The sequence below is a fragment of the Heloderma suspectum genome, chromosome 1 (assembly GCF_057233095.1).
Source record: "Heloderma suspectum isolate Gila_16-S chromosome 1, 16-S_ref, whole genome shotgun sequence".
NCBI classification, from domain to species: domain Eukaryota; kingdom Metazoa; phylum Chordata; class Lepidosauria; order Squamata; family Helodermatidae; genus Heloderma; species Heloderma suspectum.
Window position 1 is genome coordinate 25,844,145 of NC_139458.1, and position 24,704 is coordinate 25,868,848.

At 46.4% G+C, this 24,704-nt stretch overlaps 1 protein-coding gene across 2 annotated transcripts; it reads left to right on the forward strand.

The window, feature by feature from the left end:
• The first annotated feature begins 4,992 nt into the window (after positions 1-4,992).
• On the forward strand, positions 4,993-18,928 carry SLC25A29 (solute carrier family 25 member 29). 2 transcript variants are annotated; one of them, XR_014788385.1, is made up of 5 exons: positions 4,993-7,404; positions 12,307-12,350; positions 14,592-14,626; positions 15,974-16,057; positions 17,946-18,923. XR_014788385.1 is itself a non-coding variant. In XM_084838794.1 (4 exons), exons 1-4 carry the CDS (start codon positions 7,371-7,373, stop codon positions 18,702-18,704), a joined length of 921 nt encoding a protein of 306 aa, XP_084694920.1. In that variant the 5' UTR covers positions 7,078-7,370; the 3' UTR covers positions 18,705-18,928. The 2 variants fall into 2 exon arrangements, 1 of the variants encoding a protein (XP_084694920.1); XM_084838794.1 differs by lacking the exon at positions 14,592-14,626 and having other exon boundaries at positions 7,078-7,404; positions 17,946-18,928.
• The last annotated feature ends 5,776 nt before the right edge of the window (positions 18,929-24,704 follow it).

Consider the following 24,704-nt stretch of genomic DNA (forward strand, 5'->3'; position numbering starts at 1 on the left):
GTCCGTTTCCCTTCCCAGCTGTGGCTTAGGTTTTGAAACCAACAGGAGGGAATTCATCGACAACAGCTCCAGGGCTGATGTAGAGCTGCCACTACAGTGGGGGCATGCCTGGAGACTGGGAGGGGCCTTTGACATGTCTCCTTTCTCCCCTCCCCAGCTTCAGAGATCAACTGGCTGCAGAAGTTTCCAGAGTGGCTGAGAGGGAAGTTGTGAAGCTGGATCTCCGCATCTGAGGGCAGACCTCTCCTTTGTCCTCAGAGGGGGAGATCCAATATATCCTACGGCCCTCGGGATGCCCTCCTAGGAACCTTATTCTAGAATCCTAATTCTGTTTAATATTGTTTTACAAATTTTATTGGTTTTGGTTGGATTATAAACCAAAAGGGCCAGGGGTCCTAGCTAGAGCTGGAAGTCTAGAAATGTTTGTATCAATAAATACATTAAGGGTGCAATCCTATGCATGTTTAGACAGAAAGAAGTTCTACAACTCCCAGCATTCCCAAGCCAGCAGGACTGCCTGGGGCATGCTGGGAATTCTAGGACTTTTCTCTGTCTAATCATGCATAGGATTGCACCCTTAACATGTTTTGGTTTTAAACAACATGTAACCAACCCTGACCCTTTGGAATCCGTGGTGTAGTGAAACCAAGGCTCACGGGGCTAAAGTGCCAGGATGTTTTGATTAGCAGGAATGATGACATCATCCCAACCACCACTAAGACCCCCCTGTTCCATCTGAGAGTGGCTGAAATCCTCACAGTAGCTGGGGATGGGAATGGATTTTCCCAGCAACAATATGTTGCTGTGAGCTATCCCTGTTATAATGCAAAGTATTGCGGGAGGGGGGGTGGCTTGGTCTTGAATGGGCAACTAAGACTCATTAGCTTTAGAAAAGACCTGCTCCTCCTGGAGAGGAAAACTGGTTTGTTGATTTCTTTTGGTGCCAGGTTAAGACTGTTCTCTACTCCCAGGCATTTAATGGCATATGATGGGGCACTTATGCCAGGTGTCTGAACATGACTAGTATTTCATTGAAATTGTTTTTAACTGTTTAAGGGTGCAATCCTATGGGGAAAGGCGGCTGCCTCCGAAGTCGGAGGCGACCGCCTATCCAATGCAGGGCAAGAGAAGCTGGAGGGGATCGCTTCCTCCACACTTCTGTCATGCATTTGCGGCAAGACAGCCATTTCAGCTGTCTAGCCGCAGGAAGGCGGAGCGGGGGAGGAGGCTGCTGGATGACACATAGGATGTGTTGTACCAGCATTTCCACCTTCCCTGCCCCGGAATGCCCTGTTTGGGCCGCTCCGGGCTCCTCTTCCAAGGGCGGGGCTGTTCCATGCTGCCTGCAAGGCAGCGCAGAAGGGGAGAAAAGTCGGTTCTCTGGGAACCGACCTTGGAGCGCGGGCTCCAAGGTCAGTACCTGAAAACCAGATATCCTAGGCTGTCTAGAGGCCACAGGATTGCTCCCTAAATTGTTTTAAATTTTGAATATTTTGTATTTTATCTGTGAATTGTTGTGAACTGCCCAGAGAGCTTCAGCTATTGGGCAATAAATAAATATATACATACATACATACATACATACATAAACAACAACAACATGGATAAACACAGCTGCCTAAATTTTTGGACTCTCCTTGATGGCATGGCTCTTGGGAATGTCATCGGAAGTACCTGCATTTCAAAGTTTATTCCCACACCACTGTTTGAGATAGGGTGTGTGTTTTTTTAAAAAAATAAATGCATGGTTTCTTTGTCTTCAGAACTCAGGTGGAATTTGCAATAAGCATGCAATAATAAACATGCAATGATCCTGTAGGATTCGGACATTGTACATAGGGGTTGTGGAAGCTGAGGAAGGAGGGGTAATTTTGGCATCAGCTTTTTTATCTTGGGTCATAACTTATGACTAACATTTCATCATTTCTAAATTCTGTATCATCAAATATGTGGGGGCTATTTAGGGTCACAAAGTTAATAGATAATAAGAGCCAATCTTCTGTCAATAAGCAAGTACACAACAGGAAGAAAAGTACTTAGAAATAAGGTTTCCCTTTTCTTTCTTATTTCTCTCTCTCTCCCACCCCCTTTTGTTTATTTATTTAAGTTTGCAGAAGAAAGAGCCTCCCTAGCAGCCAAAAGCTCTGCAAAATCACAGATTATTATAAACACTACTGGAAGATTTGGGGAATGCTAAAAAAAATTGCAAGTCTAAAAAAAATTTAAACTGTGCTTTTCAGCATCTTCCTCATATCTATTAATGTATTCTTTAAATGACAGCATAGGAGATGCTAAAGATGAGATACCTTAATAAAAGCTAATTTTTGTTGTTGTTGAAGTTTCTTGCCCACAAGCTTAAAACATTCCAGCAGCGTAAAATAGGAAAGCCAATAAAAATACGTTTCAGAGGTATTCCTTTTATTGAAGCTTTTTTTCATTTTGTTTTTAAAGAAGTGAGGTGGAAGATAGCAAAGGGTTTTGGAATGCTCGGACTTGGCAAACCTAACAAGGTCATAAAACTTTTTTATGGTGCCAGAGGCGGCTTTTAAAAAGCCTAACTGCAGTATGGGGACATTTTCAGAGGGCAGCACTGCTGGGAGGGAATTGCTGACTCTCCTCTCCCCAAGCCTGTGATGCCATCCCCCCACCGCCCTGCTGCATTTAGCTCTTCCGAAAACCTCCACTGCTGCTGCTGCAACACTATAACCTCCCCACCCCAAATCACCTTCCCCCACCAGAATCAGGATTCCATTGCTGCCAAGTGGGGGAAGGAGTGATGTTTGTGTGTGTGTAATGGAGTCTGGTCGAACTGTGGTGCTGGAGAAGACTCTTACGCGTCCCCTGGACTGCAAGGAGGTCAGATCAGTCCATCCTAAAGGAAATCAACCCTGAGTGCTCATTGGAAGGACAGATACTGAAGCTGAAGCTCAAATATTTTGGCCACCTAATGCGAAGAGAAAACTCCCTGGAAAAGACCCTGATGCTGGGAAAGACTGAAGGCAAAAGGAGAAGGGGACGGCAGAGGATGAGATGGCTAGATAGCATCACCGATGCAATGAATATGAACTTGAGCACGCTCCGGGAGAGAGCGCAGGACAGGAAAGCCTGGCGTGCTATGGTCCATGGGGTCACAAAGAGTCGGACACGACTTAACGACTGAACAACAACAACAAATGGAGTCTGGGCAATCACACTGGAGCCGCGTTAACAGCAGTGGGATGGCCATACCCACTTTGGGGTGCAGCCCCACTGACTTCTATCCTATGGCCCGCCAATATGCTTGCCCAGAACCAATTTAGCCCTCAGGCTGAACATGGTTCCCCACCCCTGATCCAAGCTTTTCAGGGCGGACATTTTCCATCTTCATCCTTCCCAGAGCCTTCATAAGAACATAAGAGAAGCCATGCTGGATCAAACCAAAGGTCCATCTAGTCCAGCATTCTGTTTACACAGTGACCAACCCATTCTTGTCCAGGAACCCACAAGCAGGATATGAGTGCAACAGCACCCTCCCACCCATGTTCCACAGCAACTGGCGTACATAGGCTCACTGCCTCTGGAACTGGAGGTAGCACATAGCCATGTAGAATGGTAGCCATTGATAGCATTTTCCTCCAGGAATTTGTCCAACCCCCTTTTAAAGCCATCCAAATTGGTGGCCATCACTACATCCTGTGGTAGCGAATTCCATAGTTTAACTATGCGCTGTGTGAAGGAGTCCTTCCTTTTATCTGTCCTGAATCTCCCACAAATCCGTTTCATGGGATGCCCTCACTAGGTTCTAGTATCTAGGAGAGCCAATGTGGTATAGTGGCTAGAGTGTTGGACTGGGAGTCGGGAGACCTGAGTTCTAGTCCCCACTCAGCCATGGAAGCTCACTTGGTGACTTTGGACCAGTCACAGACTCTCAGCCCAACCCACCTCACAGGGTTGTTGTTGTGAGGACAAAATGGAGAGGAGGAGGAGGAGGATTATGTATGCCGCCTTGGGCTCCTTATCATTACCTTGTTGTGGTGCTGGACTTGAGCAACTCAATGATGTCGTGAGCTAAACCATGAAGGGACATCCAAGACGGGAAGGTCATGGCAGAGAGGTCAGACTAAATACGATCCCTGGGGAAGGAAACGGCAACCCACCCCAGTATTCTTGCCATGAAAACTACATGGATCAGTACAACCAGAGATATGTTGGTATACCATCGGAAGATGGGACTCCCAGGTCGGAAGATGGTCAAAATGCTACTGGGGAGGAACAGAGGATAAGTTCAACTAGCCCCAGATGTGATGGCGCAGCTAGCTCAAAGCCGAAAGGATGGCTAGCAGCCGATGATGCTGGTGGTGAACGACGAATCTGATGTTCTAAAGATCAACACACCGTCGGAACCTGGAATGTAAGATCTATGAGCCAGGGCAAATTGGATGTGGTTATTGGGGAGATGTCAAGATTAAACATAGACATTTTGGGTGTCAGTGAACTGAAATGGACAGGAATGGGCCACTTCACGTCAAATGACCACCAGATTTACTACTGTGGACAAGAGGACCACAGAAGAAATGGAGTAGCCTTCATAATTAATAATAAGGTGGCTAAAGCAGTGCTTGGATACAATCCAAAAAATGACAGAATGATCTCAATTCAAATTCAGGGTATTCCTGGTCGACAGGAAGCTCTGGCTGGTCCATGAAGTCACGAAGAGTCGGAAGCGACTGACCGAATAAACAACAAATAAATGTAATAAATAATAATAGTATTTTGAGAGAGGGAGCAAAATGTGTCACTGCTGCCTTTAAAGGGAATGCTGTTATTATGTGTTATCATTCTGTATTTATTTTCACTTCTTGCAAGCTGCCTCAGAAACCTGCTATCAGATAGAAAGGCACGGGACATATTTAACAGAAATTGATATATAATGTTCTTGTGCGTGCTATGTGAATTTTAAAAATAATTTAAGAGATTGCATCCAATGCTTATTTTTGTTGTTTATTTGGTCGGCCAAATATTCCTGTCGGCCGTCGCCACCCCCAGCTCCCCCAAGGTCGAGTCTGTCACCTCCAGAATATCATCCATCCATCAAGCCCTTGGTCAGCCCCTCTTCCCTTTGCCATCCACTTTCCCTAGCATCAGCATCTTCTTCAGGCTCTCCTGTCTTCTCATGATTTGGCCAAAGTACTTCAGTTTTGCCTTTAATATCATTCCCCCAAGTGAGCAGTCTGGCTCTATTTCCTGGAATATGGACTGGTTTGATCTTCTTGCAGTCCAAGGCACTCTCAGAATTTTCCTCCAGCACCACAGTTCAAAAGCATCTATCTTCCTTCACTCAGCCTTCCTTATGGTCCAGCTCTCGCAGCCATAGGTTACTAGGGGGAATACCATTGCTTGAACTATGCCGACCTTTGTTGTCAGTGTGATGTCTCTACTCTTCACTATTTTATCAAGATTTGTCATTGTTCTCCTCCCAAGAAGTAAACATATTCTGATTTCCTGGCTGCAGTCAGCGTCTGCAGTACTCTTTGCACCTAGAAGGACAAAGTCTGTCACTGCCTCCACGTTTTCTCCCTCTATTTGCCAGTTATCAATCAAGCTAGTTGCCATAATCTTGGTTTTTTTGCGGTTGAACTGCAACCCAGCTTTTGCACTTTCTTCTTTCACCTTCGTCATAAGGTTCCTCAGCTCCTCCTCGCTTTCAGCCATCAAAGTGGTATCATCTGCATATCGGAGATTGTTAATGTTTCTTCCAGCGATTCTAACTCCAGCCTTGGCTTCATCAAGCCCAGCACGTCGCATGATGTGTTCTGCGTACAGGTTGAATAGGTAGGGTGAGGGTATACAACCCTGCCGTACTCCTTTCCCAATCTTAAACCAGTCCGTTGTTCCGTGGACTGCTCTTACCGTTGCTACTTGCTACTACCAATGCTTATAGCATAGTATATTTTTTAAAAAGGTTACAGTGATTTAGGGCACAATCCTACAGGTTTAGGATTAGCATGGCTGGTTGGGGCATGCTGGGAGCTGTAGGGCTTTTTTTTCTGTCTAAACACGCCTAGGATTGCGCCCTCAAGAGATGTGAATAGACAACTATATATAGGAAAAGGCATGAGAAGTATGGCTGATGGGTCTCTGTAATCGACAGGGGTACAAGAACAGGATTCGGTTTTATCTCGTGTCTCTGTTACATTTCTGGGAACCAACCTGGGAACACTGTCGGGGAACCAGCACCAGAATATCTCTGCCGTGTCCCGCTCGTCCGGAAGAGACCCTGCTCGCCCTTGTTGGGAGGCATAAGAACGCCGGCGCCTTGCTCACAGCGCAGTCCTACGCGTGGATGCCCACTGGGCAGTAAATCCCACCGGGTCCAGTGGGGTTTACTCTCAAGCAAGCGCGCGCAGGATTGCAGCGTTAGATAGCCGTCCGGGGCCGCCAGGCGGTCCTGCCCTCTTGGGCCCTTCCGTCTAGCGGCCCCGATTGCCGGCTTCGCTCATTGCAACAGCAGCAGATCCAGGGAGGGGGACCCGGCCTTGAGGCCTTCTCCGCGGGCTGGCCGGGAGGTTCTGCAGAGGAGCAACCGGGCCACGCTCGGAGGGGGCAGCTTCCACCGGGCGCCCTCCAGATGCATTGGACAGCTCCCAGCCAGGGCGCCCGGCTGGGGAAGGCCGCTCCAGGGGCCTGCGTCAGTGCCACACAGTCCGCCCCCCGTCCTCCTGGGGCCGAGCCGAGCCACGCAGGGCGAGGCGGAAGCAGCGCTCCCGCTACGCCGCCGGGCCGCGGAGGCGCCGCCAGCCGCACAAAGCAGCCGCCTGTGCGCTCCCGCGTCAGGAAGGCGGAGCCGCGTGGCGGCCCCGTTGCCGCCTCCCTCGCCCGTCGCGGCCCCCCGGCGCCTGGCCCGCCCCAGGGCCCCCGCGCGCCGCCGCCCCCCAGCCGAGCAGCCAATGAGCGGCCCGGGCGGAGGGCCGGCCGGGAAGGGTGTTGCCCCGCGAGCGCGCTGCCATTGGAGGCCGCCGTCTCCCCGCGAGGCTCGGCCGCCCCCCTCCTCTCGCGGGCGTCAGAAATAGCAACGACGCGGGCGGCGCCGGCGGCGAGCGAGCAGCGAGCGAGGGTCGTGCCGGCTCGGGAAGGCGCGGCGCGGCTGGGTCGGCGAGGGGCGTGCAGGAGCGCGGCGCGGGAAGCGAACGCCAGCGCGGACCGGCCGCCGGCAGCCGCCCGCCGCGCCCCCGAGCCCGGAGGGGCGCCCCGCCGCCGCCTCGAGCGCCAAGCGGAGCTCGCCGCCCGGACGCCGCCGGCCAGGAGGGCCGTCGCTGGAGCAGAGGGCCGGGGCGAGGCGCGCACGGGCGAGGGGGCTCGGGGGGCGAGGCGCGCGTCTGGAGACGGCGAGCATGGCGCTGGATTTCCTCGCGGGCTGCGTAGGAGGTGAGAGCCGGCGGGGAGCCGGGCTGGCGGGCGCGGCGCGGCGCGGGACGGTGCACGGTCTGCCTTGAGAAAGAAGCGGGGGGGGGCAGCGGCGGAGCGGCAGCTCCAGCTCCCCGCCCTGTGCCTCCGGCGGGTGCGTGCGTGGCTTGGCGCACTGCAGCGGGGATGCGCTGCCTGCCCGGAGGAGGGCGGGGGCGCGTTGCGCGCCTGGATTGTGCGGGGGGAGAAGTGCAGCCGAGAGCCTGGGCGCGCGGAGAGGGCTTGGAACCCGAGAATCGGAGACTAGTAGGGTTGGAAGGGGCCTACAAGGCCATGGAGGCCAACCCCCTGCTCAGTGCTTGTACCTCTTCTTGCCCCCCCCCCCCCGTTTCCCCTCACATTCGTGGCTTGTTCGGGATCCTCCACGCGGGCGGCGCGTCGCCGGCGCGATCTCCGCGGCCCCCATTGTCCCTGCGGCCCGAGGGGGCCCATTGTCCGTGTCCGCGCCTTCAATGAAGCGGCGTTGAAAGGGCAGCATTGGCGAGTCAGCGCTCAGGAGTCGGGTTTCTCGCTGCTTTCTTCCCGGACATTCTCCGAGGGGCCACCGCCCCTTCTCAAACAAGGCATGGCGCGTTAGCATCGGGCAAGAACGAAGCGAGCCCTCCTCTTGACCTCCGTCCCGGCCCCTTCAGGCTTCGCCCGTCTAAACTTACCTCTCTGCCCCAGGGCTTTAACATGGCTCTCTTTAACAGCCCAGCCCTATGTTCAGCGGGGCTTACTTGAACCTAAACCGGTCTCCACTGCTGGGGCTCAGCTGGAGAAATTATCATTGTTATTAAGGGTGAATCACTGAGCGTGTGCAAAGTGCATTTTCCTTCCCACTGTACATGCAGTCAGCTGGGACGGAGAGTGTGAGTTCAGGCATAGCACCGTCCTTTTTTCCATTAAGAACATAAGAGCTGTGCTGGATCAGACCAAGGTCCATCTAGTTCCACGTTCTGTTCACACAGTGGCCAACCACAGAAAACCCACAAGCAGGATATGAGTGCAACAGCACCCTCCATTCAGGACAGCCCAGAACCCTTTCTTCTTCCCCATTTCTTATGACACAGCGCCTTTTGTAGGAAAGTGGAGATGTACATCCATTTCCTGGAATGCCCATGCAGATACCTGGCCGGGGTGGGGAGCAGACAGGAGGGTCTGACTGAAAATAATATGAATGGATCTTAGCTTGCTTGTAGGAGAGGCAGCTGAGCCAGTCTATTGCTTCTGTGGATGCAACCCAGCTCCACTTCTCTCTTCCAGAAAATGAGAAGGATGGGACTCTTTTCTGAGATGTTTCCTATACATATTATCAAATTACCTTTTAACTGTCCTTTTTGTCTGCACAATTAGGGCAATGAAAGCAAGCCTACACACACACACACCATAAACCTACAGTTTCAAAGTGTGATCTTAATCCACACTGGCTGGGAATGATGGTAGTTGCAGTCCAAGTTGGGGAAAGCTGCTCTAATCCATGCTGTTGATTGTGAAAGCGGAATGATGAGGAAGTTGTCACTCTTGATCAGTTCATTGGAGCATAGTATTATGGTCCCCCCAGTACAGAGCCTCTGTGTAAGTGGTTTAATTTAACTTCCTCGTAGTGCTGCGTTTACTTTTTTGAAGTCCCAAGATCATGTGTTTGAGATAGTAGTGGAGAATTTCTTCAAACAATGCAGTTCTCAACTTGAGATGTAGTCCTCCGATAAAGTTACCAGTGAATAGCTGATAGACTTCACCTATCTCTTCTCTTGCTAACTTCTCTGTGCCCGCTTCTCCTCAGCGAGCATAGTTCAGGGTTATAGAGAATGCTTTGTACTTCAGAGCTTCATCTGTGGCATTGAAGCTACTTACATGTAGTTTGAAACCTTACCAAATAGTTTTTAATAAGATTAACACAGCAGCACGGAATTGTGTCCTTAAAGGAAGAACTATTAAGAACCTAGGATTTACAGCCTGTTTAGATTTCAACCCTGCTCTATTCTTGAAGACCAGGAGCAGATGCTTTTTGAAAATCAAAATTGAAGCGTGTAGCTTCAAGTATTCATCCCCTAGCCATGAAATGCTTATTCAAAAAACAAAAATATAAGTTCTTGCATCACTTTGTTTGGCAACCACATGCGGATATCCCAGTTGCTTACCATAATCTAACTAGAACGCTAGTCCTTGACAGAAGGTTTTATCTTCCTCTTTAGCATGTGTTGAAACGGCTCATGTGATGCAGGGGCAGATCATGGTCTTCCAGGCTGGGTATACCAGCTGGCCTGCCTTGGAAACCTGAACATTGTGTATCATGAGAGAAATTGACATTTTGGGGAGGGGAGTTCCTCTCACCTGAATGCAGGTGGAGACATGGTTCAGTCTGCAGGGAATGTTGTATTTGCCACTTGCTTCCCCACCCAAAGGCTTCATGTGGTCCACAATATCTTGTAAGAATTCTGTGTGTAGGGTTTTTCCCCCCTGGTCCATGATGTGTTTATGATCTGCCCCTCAGGGTAGAGATGTGAAGGCTCAGAAAAGAAAAACTGGAAAATTCAGAAAACCACTGAGTTTTGTTGTGATTTTCCCTGAGGACTTTTTCAGTTTTTCCAATGGAAGAACTGGAAATTTGGGTGATTGCTGAAAAAACTCCCTATGAATTTTTTTTTTCCTTTTGGAATGACTGAAATGCTTTTGAAGACAAGGTTTTACTAACTCAAAATGTGTAGTACGAAGGTTTTTATGTAAGAGAATCTGCAGCATGAGAGAGTGATACTTCCATGAAGAAAAGAATGAAGGCTAAGAACCAGAAGTTACTAATCTTTCAAAAACTGATTAGGGACTTGTGATGCTAGCATTTTCAAGGATATAGTTATTGATTAACTGTGGCTAGTTTTTCCACAATTAATATGCAATAGTGTGTGTGTGATTATATACTATCAAAGAATTCAGTGTTTTCAGTGATGTTATAAAATGTAACTCTGTATCCAAATATGCTGGTAGTCCATAATATCGTGACTGTATGAGACAGTGGATTAGATCCAACTGTTGTGCAAGCAGAGGTCTGCTCGTGCTGTAGGACTCCCCCCACCCCTGAGCAGATTTAGGGCATGTGCGGAGGGAAATCCATTCCACCAACGATGCTCTGACTTGGATTCCTGCATTGAGCAGGGGGTTGGACTCAGTGGTCTTTTAGGCCCCTTCCAACCCTACAATGATTCTGTCAGTTTCCCTTCCGCTTGTGGAATGTCACAGTTGGATCAAACCCTAAGTTGGGGAAGGCTGCAGTGGAGTCTTAACTCTTGGCCCATGTCTGGCAATCTGCCCCAGGTATCTAACCTGGTCTGGTGGAATATATCAGTCTGGCGAGGTAGAAAGCTGCTTCTAAGAAGGTCATTTGGGGAGTGATGTAAATAGAAGTTTGCTGCTTTGATCCTAACCTATTAGTGGATGGTACATAGAGAGTGAGCTTTAGTTGACAATATGTGGGGGCCTTTGGCTGTGAAATTTTCCTCCAACGTTTAGAGCTCCTTATTGCTCAGGATGGTGAAGAGATCAAGCCAGTACCTCCAGGTTGATGTTGTAGACTCTGCTTGATATCACAGCTAGCGGTGTGCGGTTTCTGGAAAATTTTGAACTGGAAAAATTTCTAGGAAAGCTTCCCATGCAAATTAGAGTAATTAGCACCAGAAAATGTTCTGATGCCATAGATCAGCCCAACCTGGTGCCTTCCAGATGTTTTGAACTATAACTCACAGCATTCCTGACTATTTGCCATGCTGGCTGGGGCTGATATGTTGAAGTCCAACACATCTGAAGGGCATCTGATTGGGGAAGGCTGCCTAAATAGTGATCTAATTTAGCATGTTTATTTTACTTGCATTTAGTAAACAAAAACGCTTTTAAAAAGAGTACCCCATGTTAATTTTCTGTACTGTAAGTATGTGCCCTGAAATATTGGAGTGGAAAAATGGAGGGAGCAATCTTATGGCCGCTAGACAGCCATAGGATGTCTGGTTTTCCGGGAACCCACACTCCAAGGTCGGTTCCCAGAGAACCAACCTCCCCCCAATTCCGCCAAACCAACCTCCCAACTCTCTCATTGCTAGGAGATGATTTGGTTCTATTAAGACTACTCTAGGCTGATACGCTTCTTATCATCATAAAAGAGGATGTGTCTGTCTGTCCGTCACCACCATAGCTCCAAGACCATGAAACCAAGACACCTGATGCATACATGCCAAGGAGATCTTAGGAGTGTGCACCTTGGGTTATATTGTTTTTAAAACACATTAATTACTTTTAATTAATTTAAATATGTCTACATGGTTGAAGCCTGCAGTAGCATTTTCAGTCACTAGAGACAAACTTCCCTAACCACTGCATAGCTTTGCAGTCATTACAGTTTGAAGCTAGGGGAGATTAGTAGGCCAAGGGACAGAGTTGTATGCCTTTCCCCTCACCGCTGCTGTGGGGCAGCCCTTCCTCAGGGGAATGGAGTGGGCAGACCCTCCTTCAGGGGGCTGTAGGGGTGCACCATGGCAGGGACTGTGCTTAGGAGTGCCAGCAGACATACCTACACTCAGACAGGGTGTGCACAATATGTCCAAGCCAAGGGCTATTACAATGTGTTTAAAGCTCGGTTCATTCACTAGTTCTTTAATAAAGGCCCTCTAGATCCACTCATAGTTCTACTTTGCTTGCTATTCAGATGTTACTGCCATTACTTGCTGTCAGGACCTAATCTCTTGCCACATGAGCCGCTGTAAGTCCTACAAACAGGAACTGCATGATTTTTGTGTTTTGTACAGTACTTCGCAAACAGTTGCTTTTGTATGTTAAATGGCAGTCATAGCAGCACAATATCAGATAGTCTCACACTGCCTTCTACTTTTATTTCAGGTGCTGCCGGTGTGTTGGTAGGACATCCATTTGATACTGTTAAGGTGGGTTGACTTTTCACAGGCTTACTTACGATAGACATTTAGGCTGAAGATGGCACTAGCCCTTATGAATAAAAGGGGGGGGATCTAGATACTTCAGACCCTTTAAAATAGAAATCCTCATAGAGAGACTTTGAATTAGATTTACATTCATATTGAACCATTGAAACATCCTATACTTCAGTCAAACTCTCAACAACAACAAAAAAGCCAAAGGTAGAGATCACATAGTCTTCTTCATTGATGCACTTAAAATATTCTGAGGATTGGGTCTTTCACCACACTTTTTTATCCACTAATCCAATATCATTGAATAATAATTCATACATGTCCCAAGAATATGCTGTTCTTTAGCACTAACATGAAACAAAACAAAATAAATTGCACTTCACTTTATCTTACTTTATTACTATCTGGTGCATTTCCCCCCATTTGCTTTGGAAAATCATTAATTTGTTAATTATATTGCCCAGATGACTGTTTGCTGAATGATGAAACAGTCTTGCTGATTAATGTGCTTCCTCCCACCAAAGGAAGGATGCTGTGAGTTTTCAAATGAGTTTTCAAACTTCTTCTTTTTCTTGTTTAAGATACTGATATATGTTGGTTCAACGCTTAAATGGCAGTGGTAGATTGCTGTAAGGATTTTTTTGGTGCAAGGTGATTAGATTAGTTAAAATGTGTGCCTGCACAAAAGCCAAATAGCATCTCAGAACAGGATTCACTGGCTTATAGACTAGTTACAGACAGCTGAAATGCATGGATCTAAGCCGACCTGGGTTGCAGTCATATGCATTCTTACTTTGTGATAAGGCTCATCGAACTCTGTGAGCCTTACTTCTGAGTATATATGTGCAGGATCAGGCTGTGTGCCTGAGAGTACAAACCAAAGTACATGGGCTTAAATCCAATTATTTCATCTTATCTGTGGGTTGGACCAAGGTTTTAAGTCTCTTCTTGCAGAGGAGACATGCCAGTACTATTCAATAACCTTAAAGGATGCAATACTTTTTTTAAAAAAGTACAGGCCTTATGGATGAAATATGGAGTGTGTTGACTTGTAGCTGTATTTTTCAGTCATTTCATGCCATAGCATATTCTTTGCTGTGAAACCATTTCAGTCAAATTCCATTGAATTCTTTCACATATTGTCTCATATCGGAAGGAGTATGTAGGAAAAACTCCTAATCCTACACTATTTCATATATTTTGTTGACATATTTGCAGAATGAGGGCAAAAATATCACAGCTTTGTTTTTTTCTTTTTCCAACTTAATGGAATTGATCTTAACTGACAGGTTGAAAGTATAGTCCGGCACGCTGAGCTGAATTTTGTTTTATTTTACTTATTTTAGTACATTTATATCCCGCCATTATAGATCTTCAAGGTGGTGTATGTGGGATTCCCAGTTGGTCTCCCATCCAGGCTTTGACCAAACTGAAACCTGCTTAGCGTCAACCCTCAGGCTATGCCCTGGGACCAAGAAATGCATTTACTTGGAAGCAAATTTGATTGAACATACTTACAAAGCAAATGCATTCAGGGTTGCAGTGTTTGTGATGGTAATATCCATATAATTCAGTTGTCTTGAATGTTTAGTTTATTACTATGTTGTTGAAGGCACAAGGATATTACTAATACTGAGAAGGAGAAATCTGTCTTAAGAGAGTCTTGCAACCCGATCCTATACATGTTTGTTTGGAAGTCAGTCTCACTGGGGGACTTGCTCCCAAAACACTGCATAGGATTGCAGCATGATGCTAATTTATTTTAATCTGTTGGGAAATAACCTGGTCTTGTAAAGGGCACTTTATGTAGATCTGTCTTCCTTGCTGCATTTAACATTGTAATCCGTTCCTGCAAGTCCTGTGGACTTAACCTGGATGGCTGAATGGCCAAACACTATTAAGCGAGCCTTCTTTCTCAGCAAATTTCCTGAAGGCTAATCTAATTTTTAAAATAAGGACACATTCCTGGGATTCAAAGAAAAGCTTAATTTTCCTCCCAGAAACTCTTCAGGAGTTGTACTGATTAGGACAGGGCTGGAGCTTGGGGGATTGGCGGGCCGTGTAAAACGTGAAAAGATGCTGAACTGATTCTGAACCAGATCTTCGAGTGGCAAGTCCTCTTTCCCCCTCCCAATTTGTTGATGTAATGTGTGCAATTGCTTTGTTGCTTAACTGCCTTTACTTTCTGAGCTAGGGGCTGTCTTCATTAACAGCAAAAGTGTTACTTTGTTGTAGATGACAGATAAGCCTCATCACGGGAGAGTTACCTAGTAAGTATAGACCAAGTGAACGTTCTGTTTCTCTCGGTCTTAATTTATTCCAACATGTATGATTAGTTCCAAGTTTTATAAACAAAAGAAAAGAATACCAGGAAACCCTATATAGTGTATTCCCTTCCTCTCTTTTTGTAAAAGTTATTTTAGTTTTTAAAATGTTTCTAGTGTTCTGAACTGGAGGGAGGGGGAGCGCAAGGTTGGTTTTATAATACGAGCATTTAAAAAAAACACCTAACTTTTGCAATTCATTCTTTAGTGTGCATATTTTATCCCCTTTGTGCTTTAAAGTTTATATACATTTGCTGTGGAACAAACCCTCTTATGTTGTGAATTCTGTTTTCAGCTACTCCTTAAATTGGGATCCCTTTATTTATTTCCCCACACACCTATTGCTACGTCTGTATGAGTGCATTTTAGGTATTCCCACTGGGTTGGTTTGTGGGTTCGTTTGTGGGTTCATTTTCAGTTTGTTTGAATTGAATTTGTTCAAATGTTTAGTATTTTTAATTGCCACAGTTTCATTGCTGTTCAGCTTGGCAATATAGATGAGAGGAAAAGGAGGGAACTGGCATAATTCAGTGGGAATTCTATAAATAAATTATATTGGGGCAAAATGTAACAAAGTGTTACCCTACAGATGCTCTTAAGTTTTCAAACCACACCTTGTTCTTTTTTTGAGATACTGACGTATTTGTTGAATGGTTACACAGGTTTAAAAATCTGTAGGTTTCAAATAGCTCCTCAAAACAGGATTTACTGACACTGCAATAGAATATAGAGACTGCTGGAATACGTGGATTTAAGAATATTTAGTCTTGATACTACATTGGTTTGTAAAAGTCAGTTTTAGTCAGTTGTGGCCTTATAGGAAAACAGTAACCCCATGCCTGATTGCCTGAAGAACGTTCTCACTCGCCATAGGCAACTGGTTGTTTATAACTTTGAACTAGCATATTCTAAATTTGGCCATTCATTACCTTATAGTAGATCCTTGCCAGCTGTATCTTATGGTTTAGAAGGAATAGATGTGCTAATTAGACTGCAGATAGCCAGAGTTTTCACAGCAGTTGTTGAACTAGGGGGAATAGATCCCAAGAAAAGGGTTTGTCTCACTTCATTGAGAGCCCTACTGACTGCTCCCATTTCATGCAAACTTTAGCACAGAACTGAGCGACTCCCCAAATACAAACCATTCTCTTTAATTGTCTTCTATGGCACTGTGATGCACTGTACATATAGCTACATTATGTGTACCTAGACAAAGGTACTCTCATACTGCCTGTTGATGTATTTGATTTTTTTTTTTTTGCCATGTCAATAAATTCTCACTACATTTTATAGGTACGCCTTCAAGTTCAAAATGTGGAGAAGCCGCTTTACCGTGGAACCTTGCACTGTTTTCAGTCCATCATAAAGCAAGAATCGGTGGGTAGCCTGTTGAATGCATGTGTGTACTGTTGGTATTTCACATTGTGTTAAGGGGAAAAGGAGGCTTTCAAGTATAAAGAGTCAAGGCCCATTTTCATGTTGCACTGGCTCAGGGCCTGCCCAAGACATTTTGCTGCCTGAGGCAAAGAACAAGTAGGAATGGGCAGACTCACCTCTGTCTGCACCACCAGGCATTGAACTCAACACGTCTTCGGAGTGGCCACGTATAGGATTCTGCTGTTACTCTAACACAGGGATGGGGAACATCTGGCTCTCCAGATGCGTTGGACTGTAACTCCGATAAGCCCTAAGCAGCATAGCCAGTGTTGAGGGATTATGGGAGTTACAGTCTGACAACAGCTGGACGGCCCATCCCTGCTCTAACATGATGCCCTGCTGCATTCCCACAGTGGGAATGAAATGAAAACGCATTTGCCTCCGTGGTTTTTTTCCTTAATAAAATGGAGCCATGAATGCATTAGAGTGCATTTCCCTAAAACCCAACTAGCTGGGTTAGCAACTCTCATAAGGTGCGAGCGTCCTTAAGATGTGGCTGCCGCTCACTCTGGGAGAACATCCCAGCATGCTTTTCTTTGAAGTCTGAAATTCTACAAGGTATGAGAGGAAAAGAGGAACCACAGAAAAGTTTGGGGTGCATCTGTAATAGTTCCAGAATATCCACTTTTTCTATCATGTGGATTGGGTCTAGGATTTGCCTCCCATGGACAAGAGGGCTTTGCTCACAGGAAGGTGCCTCCACCTGATTTTTGGAGATCCCCCTCCTTTCCCCCACACCACAACTTACCCCATTCAGGTGGGTCCCCCAACCCTCTGGACAGCATTTTCAGGGGGCTGGAAGGGCTGTTGTGGGGAGGAAGGGGAAAATTTACTCCTGCCAGCCCAGTTGCACGTGCCTAAATCTGGATCCAGCCCTGTGGGTTCAGGGCAGGTTAACTGCAATTTGATACCTTGTCCCCAAGGGGCTCACCCTCTTAAGTACTAGGTTTGGACGGCTTGAAGAAGCAGAGGAGGACAAACACCAAGATAGTAAATTATTTCCATTTATTTATTTATTGCATTTATATCCCGCCTTTTTTCCTTCAAGGAACCCAAGGTACATAATCCTCTCCATTTTATCCTCACAACAACCCTGTGAGGTGGGTTGGGCTGAGAGTCTGTGACTGGCCCAAAGTCACCCAGTGAGCTTCCATGGCTGAGTGGGGACTAGAACCCGGATCTTCCAGCCCAACACTCTCACCACTACACCACACTGGCTGTCTTGTTGCTGCTGCTCACCTCCATAGAGCTTTCTCGCAACACAAGCTTTGTTCTTCTACTGCTCATGCCAGCCTCCCAATTCTGAAGCTGCAATTATGGAGCTATAATAAAAATGAAAGAAACCCCTAGAACTCCTCCACTCCCATATCATTTTTTTTATTCAGGTCCTTAAATAGTTGCTAAAAAAGGGAGGGAGCCCAGTCTCAGCTGATGGAGTATCCAGATGGCGACAGTGACTGTTTACCTTGTTTGTTGCTTCTGGGGCAGTTGGTTGTAACGGGCTCTGTGATGGGGAAGAAGAGTCCCGTCTCACCCCTGAGCACTGGCCTTGCAAACTGGGGCTGATGGGAGATGGAGTCAAAAAGCTGCCAGTTCCTCAACTTTGATCTGTAGAGTCTAACAGACCACCAGAGTTCTCACATTCAAAGACACAGGAGTGCAACACAAAAAGGTTGTGGTTCCAGAATTCTTGCTAGCCAACTGGGAAGATGCTAGCATAGCCTATTGCTTTATTGAAAGAGAAGATTGTAGGGACATAATGTTTAATTGTAGGCTGTTTAAGAAATTTCTTAAAATGCCCTTTCTTTTCTGTTCCCCACCCCCATAGACCCTTGGACTTTATAAAGGCATTGGGTCACCTATGATGGGACTTACCTTCATCAATGCCCTTGTGTTTGGCGTTCAAGGGAACACACTTCGTGCCCTGGGAAAGGACACGCCGCTAAACCAGTTCCTTGCAGGTTCGGCTGCTGGTGCTATTCAGTGTGTCATCTGCTGCCCCATGGAACTGGCGAAGACACGGATGCAGCTGCAAGGAACAGGGGAATACAAGCTGAGGTCAAGGAACTACAAAAACTCTCTGGACTGCTTGGTTAAGATCTACCGAAAGGAAGGCGTGAAAGGGATCAACAGGGGCATGCTTTCCACGTTCATGAGAGAGACACCCAGTTTTGGCTTCTACTTTCTGACATACGACTGCCTAACCAGGTACCTCAAGTGTGAGGCAGAGGACAATTACATTATTCCCAAACTGCTCTTGGCAGGAGGCATGTCTGGAATTGTCTCCTGGCTATCGACGTACCCCGTGGATGTGATCAAGTCCCGCCTTCAGGCTGATGGAGTTGGTGGAGTCACACGGTACCAGGGCATTCTGGATTGTGTTAGGAAGAGCTACCACGACGAAGGCTTGAGGGTATTCACGAGGGGTCTGACGTCTACGCTTCTTCGGGCCTTCCCCGTGAACGCTGCCACTTTTGCCACTGTTACAGTGTTCCTTATGTATATGAGGTCAGAAGATAACCAGATCAGAGGTGATTTAAGTGGCTGTGAGGCTGGGCCAGCGATCCAGCAACCATCAAGCTTTTAGATTCTTAAATGAGCAATTGAATTGTACCTGTTACACATTTGAGATTCAATCTCTCTCTCAAAAAAAAGCTGGATATTGAAACTGTAAATTTCTGTCTGTATAAAGCATCCTTTTACTGTTACCAAGGATTTTGCCCACTTCTAAAAGCAGTTTATTGCCTTATTAAGGTATCTTATTCTAGAAGCCCAGGTAATAAAAGGACTTGCCTTTTTCTTTTTCTTTTTAGAAGTATGCTCTTTTTAAAAATACACCTCAACCCCAGCTTTATATATACTGGTGTTTAGTGCATGATAAGAGCCTCATGTGGTGCAGAGTGGTAGGTGGCAGTATTGCAACTGAAACTTTCCCCACGACCTGAGTTGGATCCCAGCAGAAGCTGGGTCCCAGGTAGCCGGCTCAGGTCGACTCAGCCTTCCATCCTTCCAAGGTCAGTAAAATGAGTACCCAGCTTGCTGGGGGAAAGGTAGTCACGACTGGGGAAGGCACTGGCAAACCACTCCGCTATGGTCTGCCATGAAAACGCCAGCCAGTGAAAGCGGCGTCCCTCTAGGAGTCAGCAATGACTCGGTGCTTGCACAGGAAGAACCTTTCCTTTCCTTAGTGCATGATGCTACCATCTCATAAAGAACTCGGTTTACCTACTGACCTACACTGAAGTTCAATATCAGCCCTTTTCAGACTTTCTCCATCTGTAGACATAGAGAGGGGGGCAGGACAGAGGCCTTGAGCACTGTTCAGAGGCTGGGGCTGGGGGGCAGCAGCAGCACAACCCTTCCACCTGCTCCACATGTTGAAGGTCTGAACAGAGCATTAGTGCTGAGGGAGACCGTGTATTCCGGGAGCCAAGGGGTGTACTTCTGTTGGAGTTACTCATCCTGCAGCATGCAGGGATGATGGGGGAAACCCTCCTGTTTTTCTGTCACTTTAAACCAGGAAAGCCTGTGGCCCTCTGGATCAGGGCTGGGCAGTGGTATAGCCAAGGCAGGCACTTGTCAGCATTCCCGCTAGTGGGCATCTTCTGGCACCCTTTCCCCCTCAATTCCCTTCTGCCTCTGAGCCCAGCTGCAATCCTCAGGTTGCTGGGGAGGAAATTAATTTTCCCAGGAACAATACATTGTTCCCTATTGTAATGCAAAGTTGAATGCAAAGGGGCTGCCATCTGCCCCCCCCCCCCCCGCCCCAGACCTCCCTGTTCTCTGAGATTAGCTGAAATCCTCACAGTGGCCTTGGAGGGGATGGATTTTCCCAGCAACAGTATATTGCTGCGAGCTACCCTTGTTATAATGCAAAGTATTTTGTGGGTGGCTTAGTCCAGAATGGGCCATTAAGACCCATTAGGTTTACAAAAGACCTGCTCCTGGTGGAGAGGAAAAGTGCCAGAAGTGGTTTCTCAGTATGGATCAACAGAGCTGCCTGCAATTTTGGACTCTACTGTGGGATGTGGCTAGGAGGACTGTGGCTATGAGCGCCTGCACTTCAAAACCTACCATGACACCACTGGGGCTGGGTAACATGTGGCCCTCCAGATGTTGATGAACTACAACTTCCATCCTTCACCATTGCCCAGGCTGGCTGGGGCTGACAGGAGTTGGAGTCTAACATTTCCAGGGCACACATTCCTCACCCTGCTTTAAACAGAGATGACTCTTGCTGCATTCTGTAAATGATGTAACCTAAACTAGCACTGTCTGGCTTTGAAGGATGGTGCATTAGCAACCCCATGACCTTCCTGTACTTACTGTGAACATTTCAATACAGCGTATATGCACATCCTACTTTTTATCTCGGATCAGTTTCTCAGCTACACAGATGTTTCTCCTGCTATTTTTACTTTTTTGTTTTGCAGTGCTTGGAGGGGTAGCATCTGACTCCTACTTTGTATTTAAATGCACTTAGGCGAACAAAGGTTCCTGCTGTTTGCATTTGTCTATTTTTTTTTTTTATGTTTTGTGCGCAGTTGCATTTTAAGATGGTTTTAGAATGCGGGAAACGCCTTCCATGTTCCTCCAGTGAAGCGTCCATCATGAGTTGCTGCTGTTTGCAAGTTGAAGGTCAGAGTAATGCTTCCTATGCAGAAACCTGTTACAGCTCAATATTGGGAAGGAAATTGTGGTGGGTCAACTTACCATTTTCCCAAGGTTAGGATGTTATCAGCACAGCAGCAACTGAATACCTCTCTGGAATGAGAAGAGGCTAAAAGATGCAAGTCTATTTAGATGGGTTCGACTGAAGTGTAGTTTAGAGATATAGTGCTTCATGGCTCTGTGTTTGTATTATTTTATGTATTTGGTTACAGTGCTGTTTGGAAAACAAGCTGAACAGAGCTTTTGGCAAACTTTCAACCCATTCCATAGCCTCGTGAAACAGAAACACTGAAGCGTATGTTGATCTGGTCCCACTGGACATCAAGCATTCATTTGAATCCAGAGATGTTAACTAGATTGTCAGTTGGACAATCCTATATACACCTACCTGGGTGTACATCTCACTAAACTCAAAATTGGACTGAGTCACACTGAGCAGTAACATTAAAAAGGTTAATAGTCAAATGATAAATTTTAACAAGGTGTGCCTATAACCACTTAATAATCTGTTTCACCTTGTCAAGAAGTGGAGAGGAAAATTAACGTATTTCTCCACCCGAGGCCAGGTCTGCATGTTACACATAGCACGTTGTTAGGCGCTGGCATAGGAAGCAAGGTGTCGTGTCACCATGTATGGTGTTCATTCAAAGCCAGGCAACCATGACCAGCCCAATACATTTTGCAGCCTGAGGTGGAGCAGCAAATGGAGTCAGCCTCCCACCAAGTCAAGGCCAGTCAAGTGATTTTTAACACTCTTAGAGTACTTGAAAGGTTGTCACAGAGAGGAAGGCCAGGATCTCTTCTCGATCATCCCAGAATGCAGGACATGGAATAATGGGCTCAAGTTACAGGAAGCCAGATTCCGGCTGAACATCAAGAAAAACTTCCCGACTGTTACAACAATACGACAGTGAAACCAATTACCTAGGGAGGTAGTGGGCTGTCCCACACTGGAGGAATTCAAGATGAGGCTGGACAGCCACCTGTCAGGGATGCTTTGGCTTGGATTCCAGCATTGAGCAGGAGGTTGGACTTGATGGTCTTGCAGGCCCCTTCCAACCCTACCATTCTATGATTCTATGACACCTGAGGCAGAAAAAACAGACAAGCACACCTCTGCCTCCCTAGCAGTAAAAATGCAAATTTGTTGTTGTTCAGTCGTTAAGTCGTATCCGACTCTTTGTGACCCCATGGACCATAGCACGCCAGGCCTTCCTGTCCTCCGCTCTCTCCCAGAGCGTGCTCAAGTTCATATTCATTGCATCGGTGATGTTATCTAGCCATCTCATCCTCTGCCGTCCCCTTCTTTTGCCTTGAGTCTTTCCCAGCATCAGGGTCTTTTCCAGGGAGTTTCTCTTCCCATTAGGTGGCCAAAATATTTGAGCTTCAGTATCTGTCCTTCCAATGAGCAGTCAGGGTTGACTTCCTTTAGGATTGACTGATTTGACCTCCTTGTAGTCCAGGGGACACCACAGTTCAAAAGCATCGATTCTTCAGCACTCAGCCTTCCTTATAGTCCAGCTCTCACAGCCATACGTTGGTACTGGGAAAACAATAGCTTTGATTATACAGACCTTTGTCAGCAAGGTGATGTCTCTGCTTCTTACTATGCTGTCTAGATTTGCCATAGCTTTCCTCCCAAGGAGCGAGTGTCTTTTAATTTCATGGCTACAGTCACCGTCTGCGGTGATCTTGGAGCCCAAGAAAATAAAATCGTTACAGATTTTATTTTCTTGGGCTCCAAGATGCTTGGAGCCCAATAAATGCTTCCATTTCTTCCCCTTCTATATGCCAGGAAGTGATGGGGCCAGATGCCATGATCTTAGTTTTTTTAATGTTGAGTTTCAAACCAGCTTTTGCACTCTCCTCTTTCACCCTCAACAAGAGGCTCTTGAGATCCTCTTCACTTTCTGCCATTAGGGTGGTATCGTCTGCGTATCTGAGGTTGTTGATAATTCTCCCGGCAATCTTAATTCCGACCTGTGATTCATCCAACCCGGCGTTTCTCATGATTTACTCTGCATATAAGTTAAATAAGCAGGGCGAGAATATGCAGCCTTGTCGTACCCCTTTCCCAATTTTGAACCGATCGGTTGTTCTGTGTCTAGTTCTTACTGTTGCTTCTTGACCCTTGTACAGGTTTCTCAGGAGACAGGTAAGGGGGTCTGGTACTCCCATCTCTTGAATAATTTGCCAGAGTTTGTTGTAATCCACACAATCAAAGGCTTCAGCGTAGTCAGTGAAGCAGAAATAGACATTGTTCTGGAATTCTCTTGCTTTCTCCATGATCCAGTGAATGTTGGCGATTTCATCTCTAGTTCCTCTGCTTCTTCGAAACCCAGCTTGTACTTCTGGTAGTTCTCGGTTCACATACTGCTGAAGCCTAGTTTGTAGGATTTTGAGCATAACCTCGCTGGCATGTGAAATGAGCGCAATTGTGTGGTAGTTTGAACACTCTTTGGCATTGCCCTTCTTTGGAATTGGAATGTAAACTGACCTTTTCCAGTCTTGTGGCCACTGTTGAGTGTTCCAAATTTGTTGGCATATTGAGTGCAGCACTTTAACAGCATCATCTTTTAGGATTTTAAATAGCTCAGCTGGAATACTGTCATCTCCGCTAGCTTTGTTGTTAGTAATGCTTCCTAAGGCCCACTTGACTTCACTCTCGAGGATGTCTGGCTCAAGTTCAGTGACCGCACTATCATGGCTATCAGGGACATTAAGATCTTTCCTGTATAGTTCTTCTGTGTATTCTTGCCACCTCTTCTTAATCTCATCTGCTTCTGTTAGGTCCCTGCCGCCTTTGTCCTTTATCATGCCCGTCTTTGCACAAAACGTTCCCTTGAGATCTCCGATTTTCTTGAAGAGATCTCTAGTCTTTCCCATTCTGTTGTTTTCCTCGATTTCTTTGCATTGTTCATTTAAGAAGGCCTTCTTGTCTCTCCTTGCTGTTCTCTGGAACTCTGCATTCAGTTGGATATATCTTCCCCTTTCTCCCTTGCTTTTCACTTCCCTTCTTTCCTCAGCTACTTGTAAAGCCTCCTCAGACAGCCACTTGGCTTTCTTGCATTTCTTTTTCTGGGGGGTGGATTGAGTTGCTGCCTCCTGAACAATGTTACGGACCTCCGTGCATAGTTCCTCAGGCACTCTGTCTATCAGGTCTAATCCCTGAAATCTATTCCTCACCTCCACTGTATATTCATAAGGGATATGATTGAGGTCATACCTGAATGGTTTAGTGGTTTTCCCGACGTTCTTCAATTTAAGCCGAAATTTTGCAAGAAGCAGCTCATGATTGGAACCACAGTCAACTCCAGGTCTTGTTTTGACTGACTGTATAGAGCTTCTCCATCTTTGGCTGCAAAGGACATAATCAATCTGATTTTGATATTGACCATCTGGTGATGTCCATGTGTAGAGTCGCCTCTTGTGCTGTTGGAAAAGAGTGTTTGCTATGATCAGCGTGTTCTCTTGGCAAAACTCTATTAGCCTTTGTCCTGCTTCACTTTGTACACCAAGGCCATGCTTGCCTGTTATCCCGGTGATTTCTTGACTTCCTACTTTGGCATTCCAATCCCCTATGATGAAGAGGACATCTTTTTTTGGTGTTAGTTCTAGAAGGTGTTGTAGGTCTTCATAGAACCAATCACCCTCAGCTTCTTCGGCCTCAGTGGTTGGGGCATAGACTTGAATTACTGTGAAGTTGAATGGTTTGCCTTGGATTCGTACTGAGATCATTCTATCGTTTTTGAGATTGTACCCCAGTACTGCTTTTCCCACCCTTTTGTTGACTATGAGTGCTACTCCATTTCTTCTAAGGGATTCTTGCCCACAGTAGTAGATATAATCGTCACCTGAACTAAATTCGCCCATGCCTGTCCATTTTAGTTCGCTGATTCCCAAGATGTCGATGTTC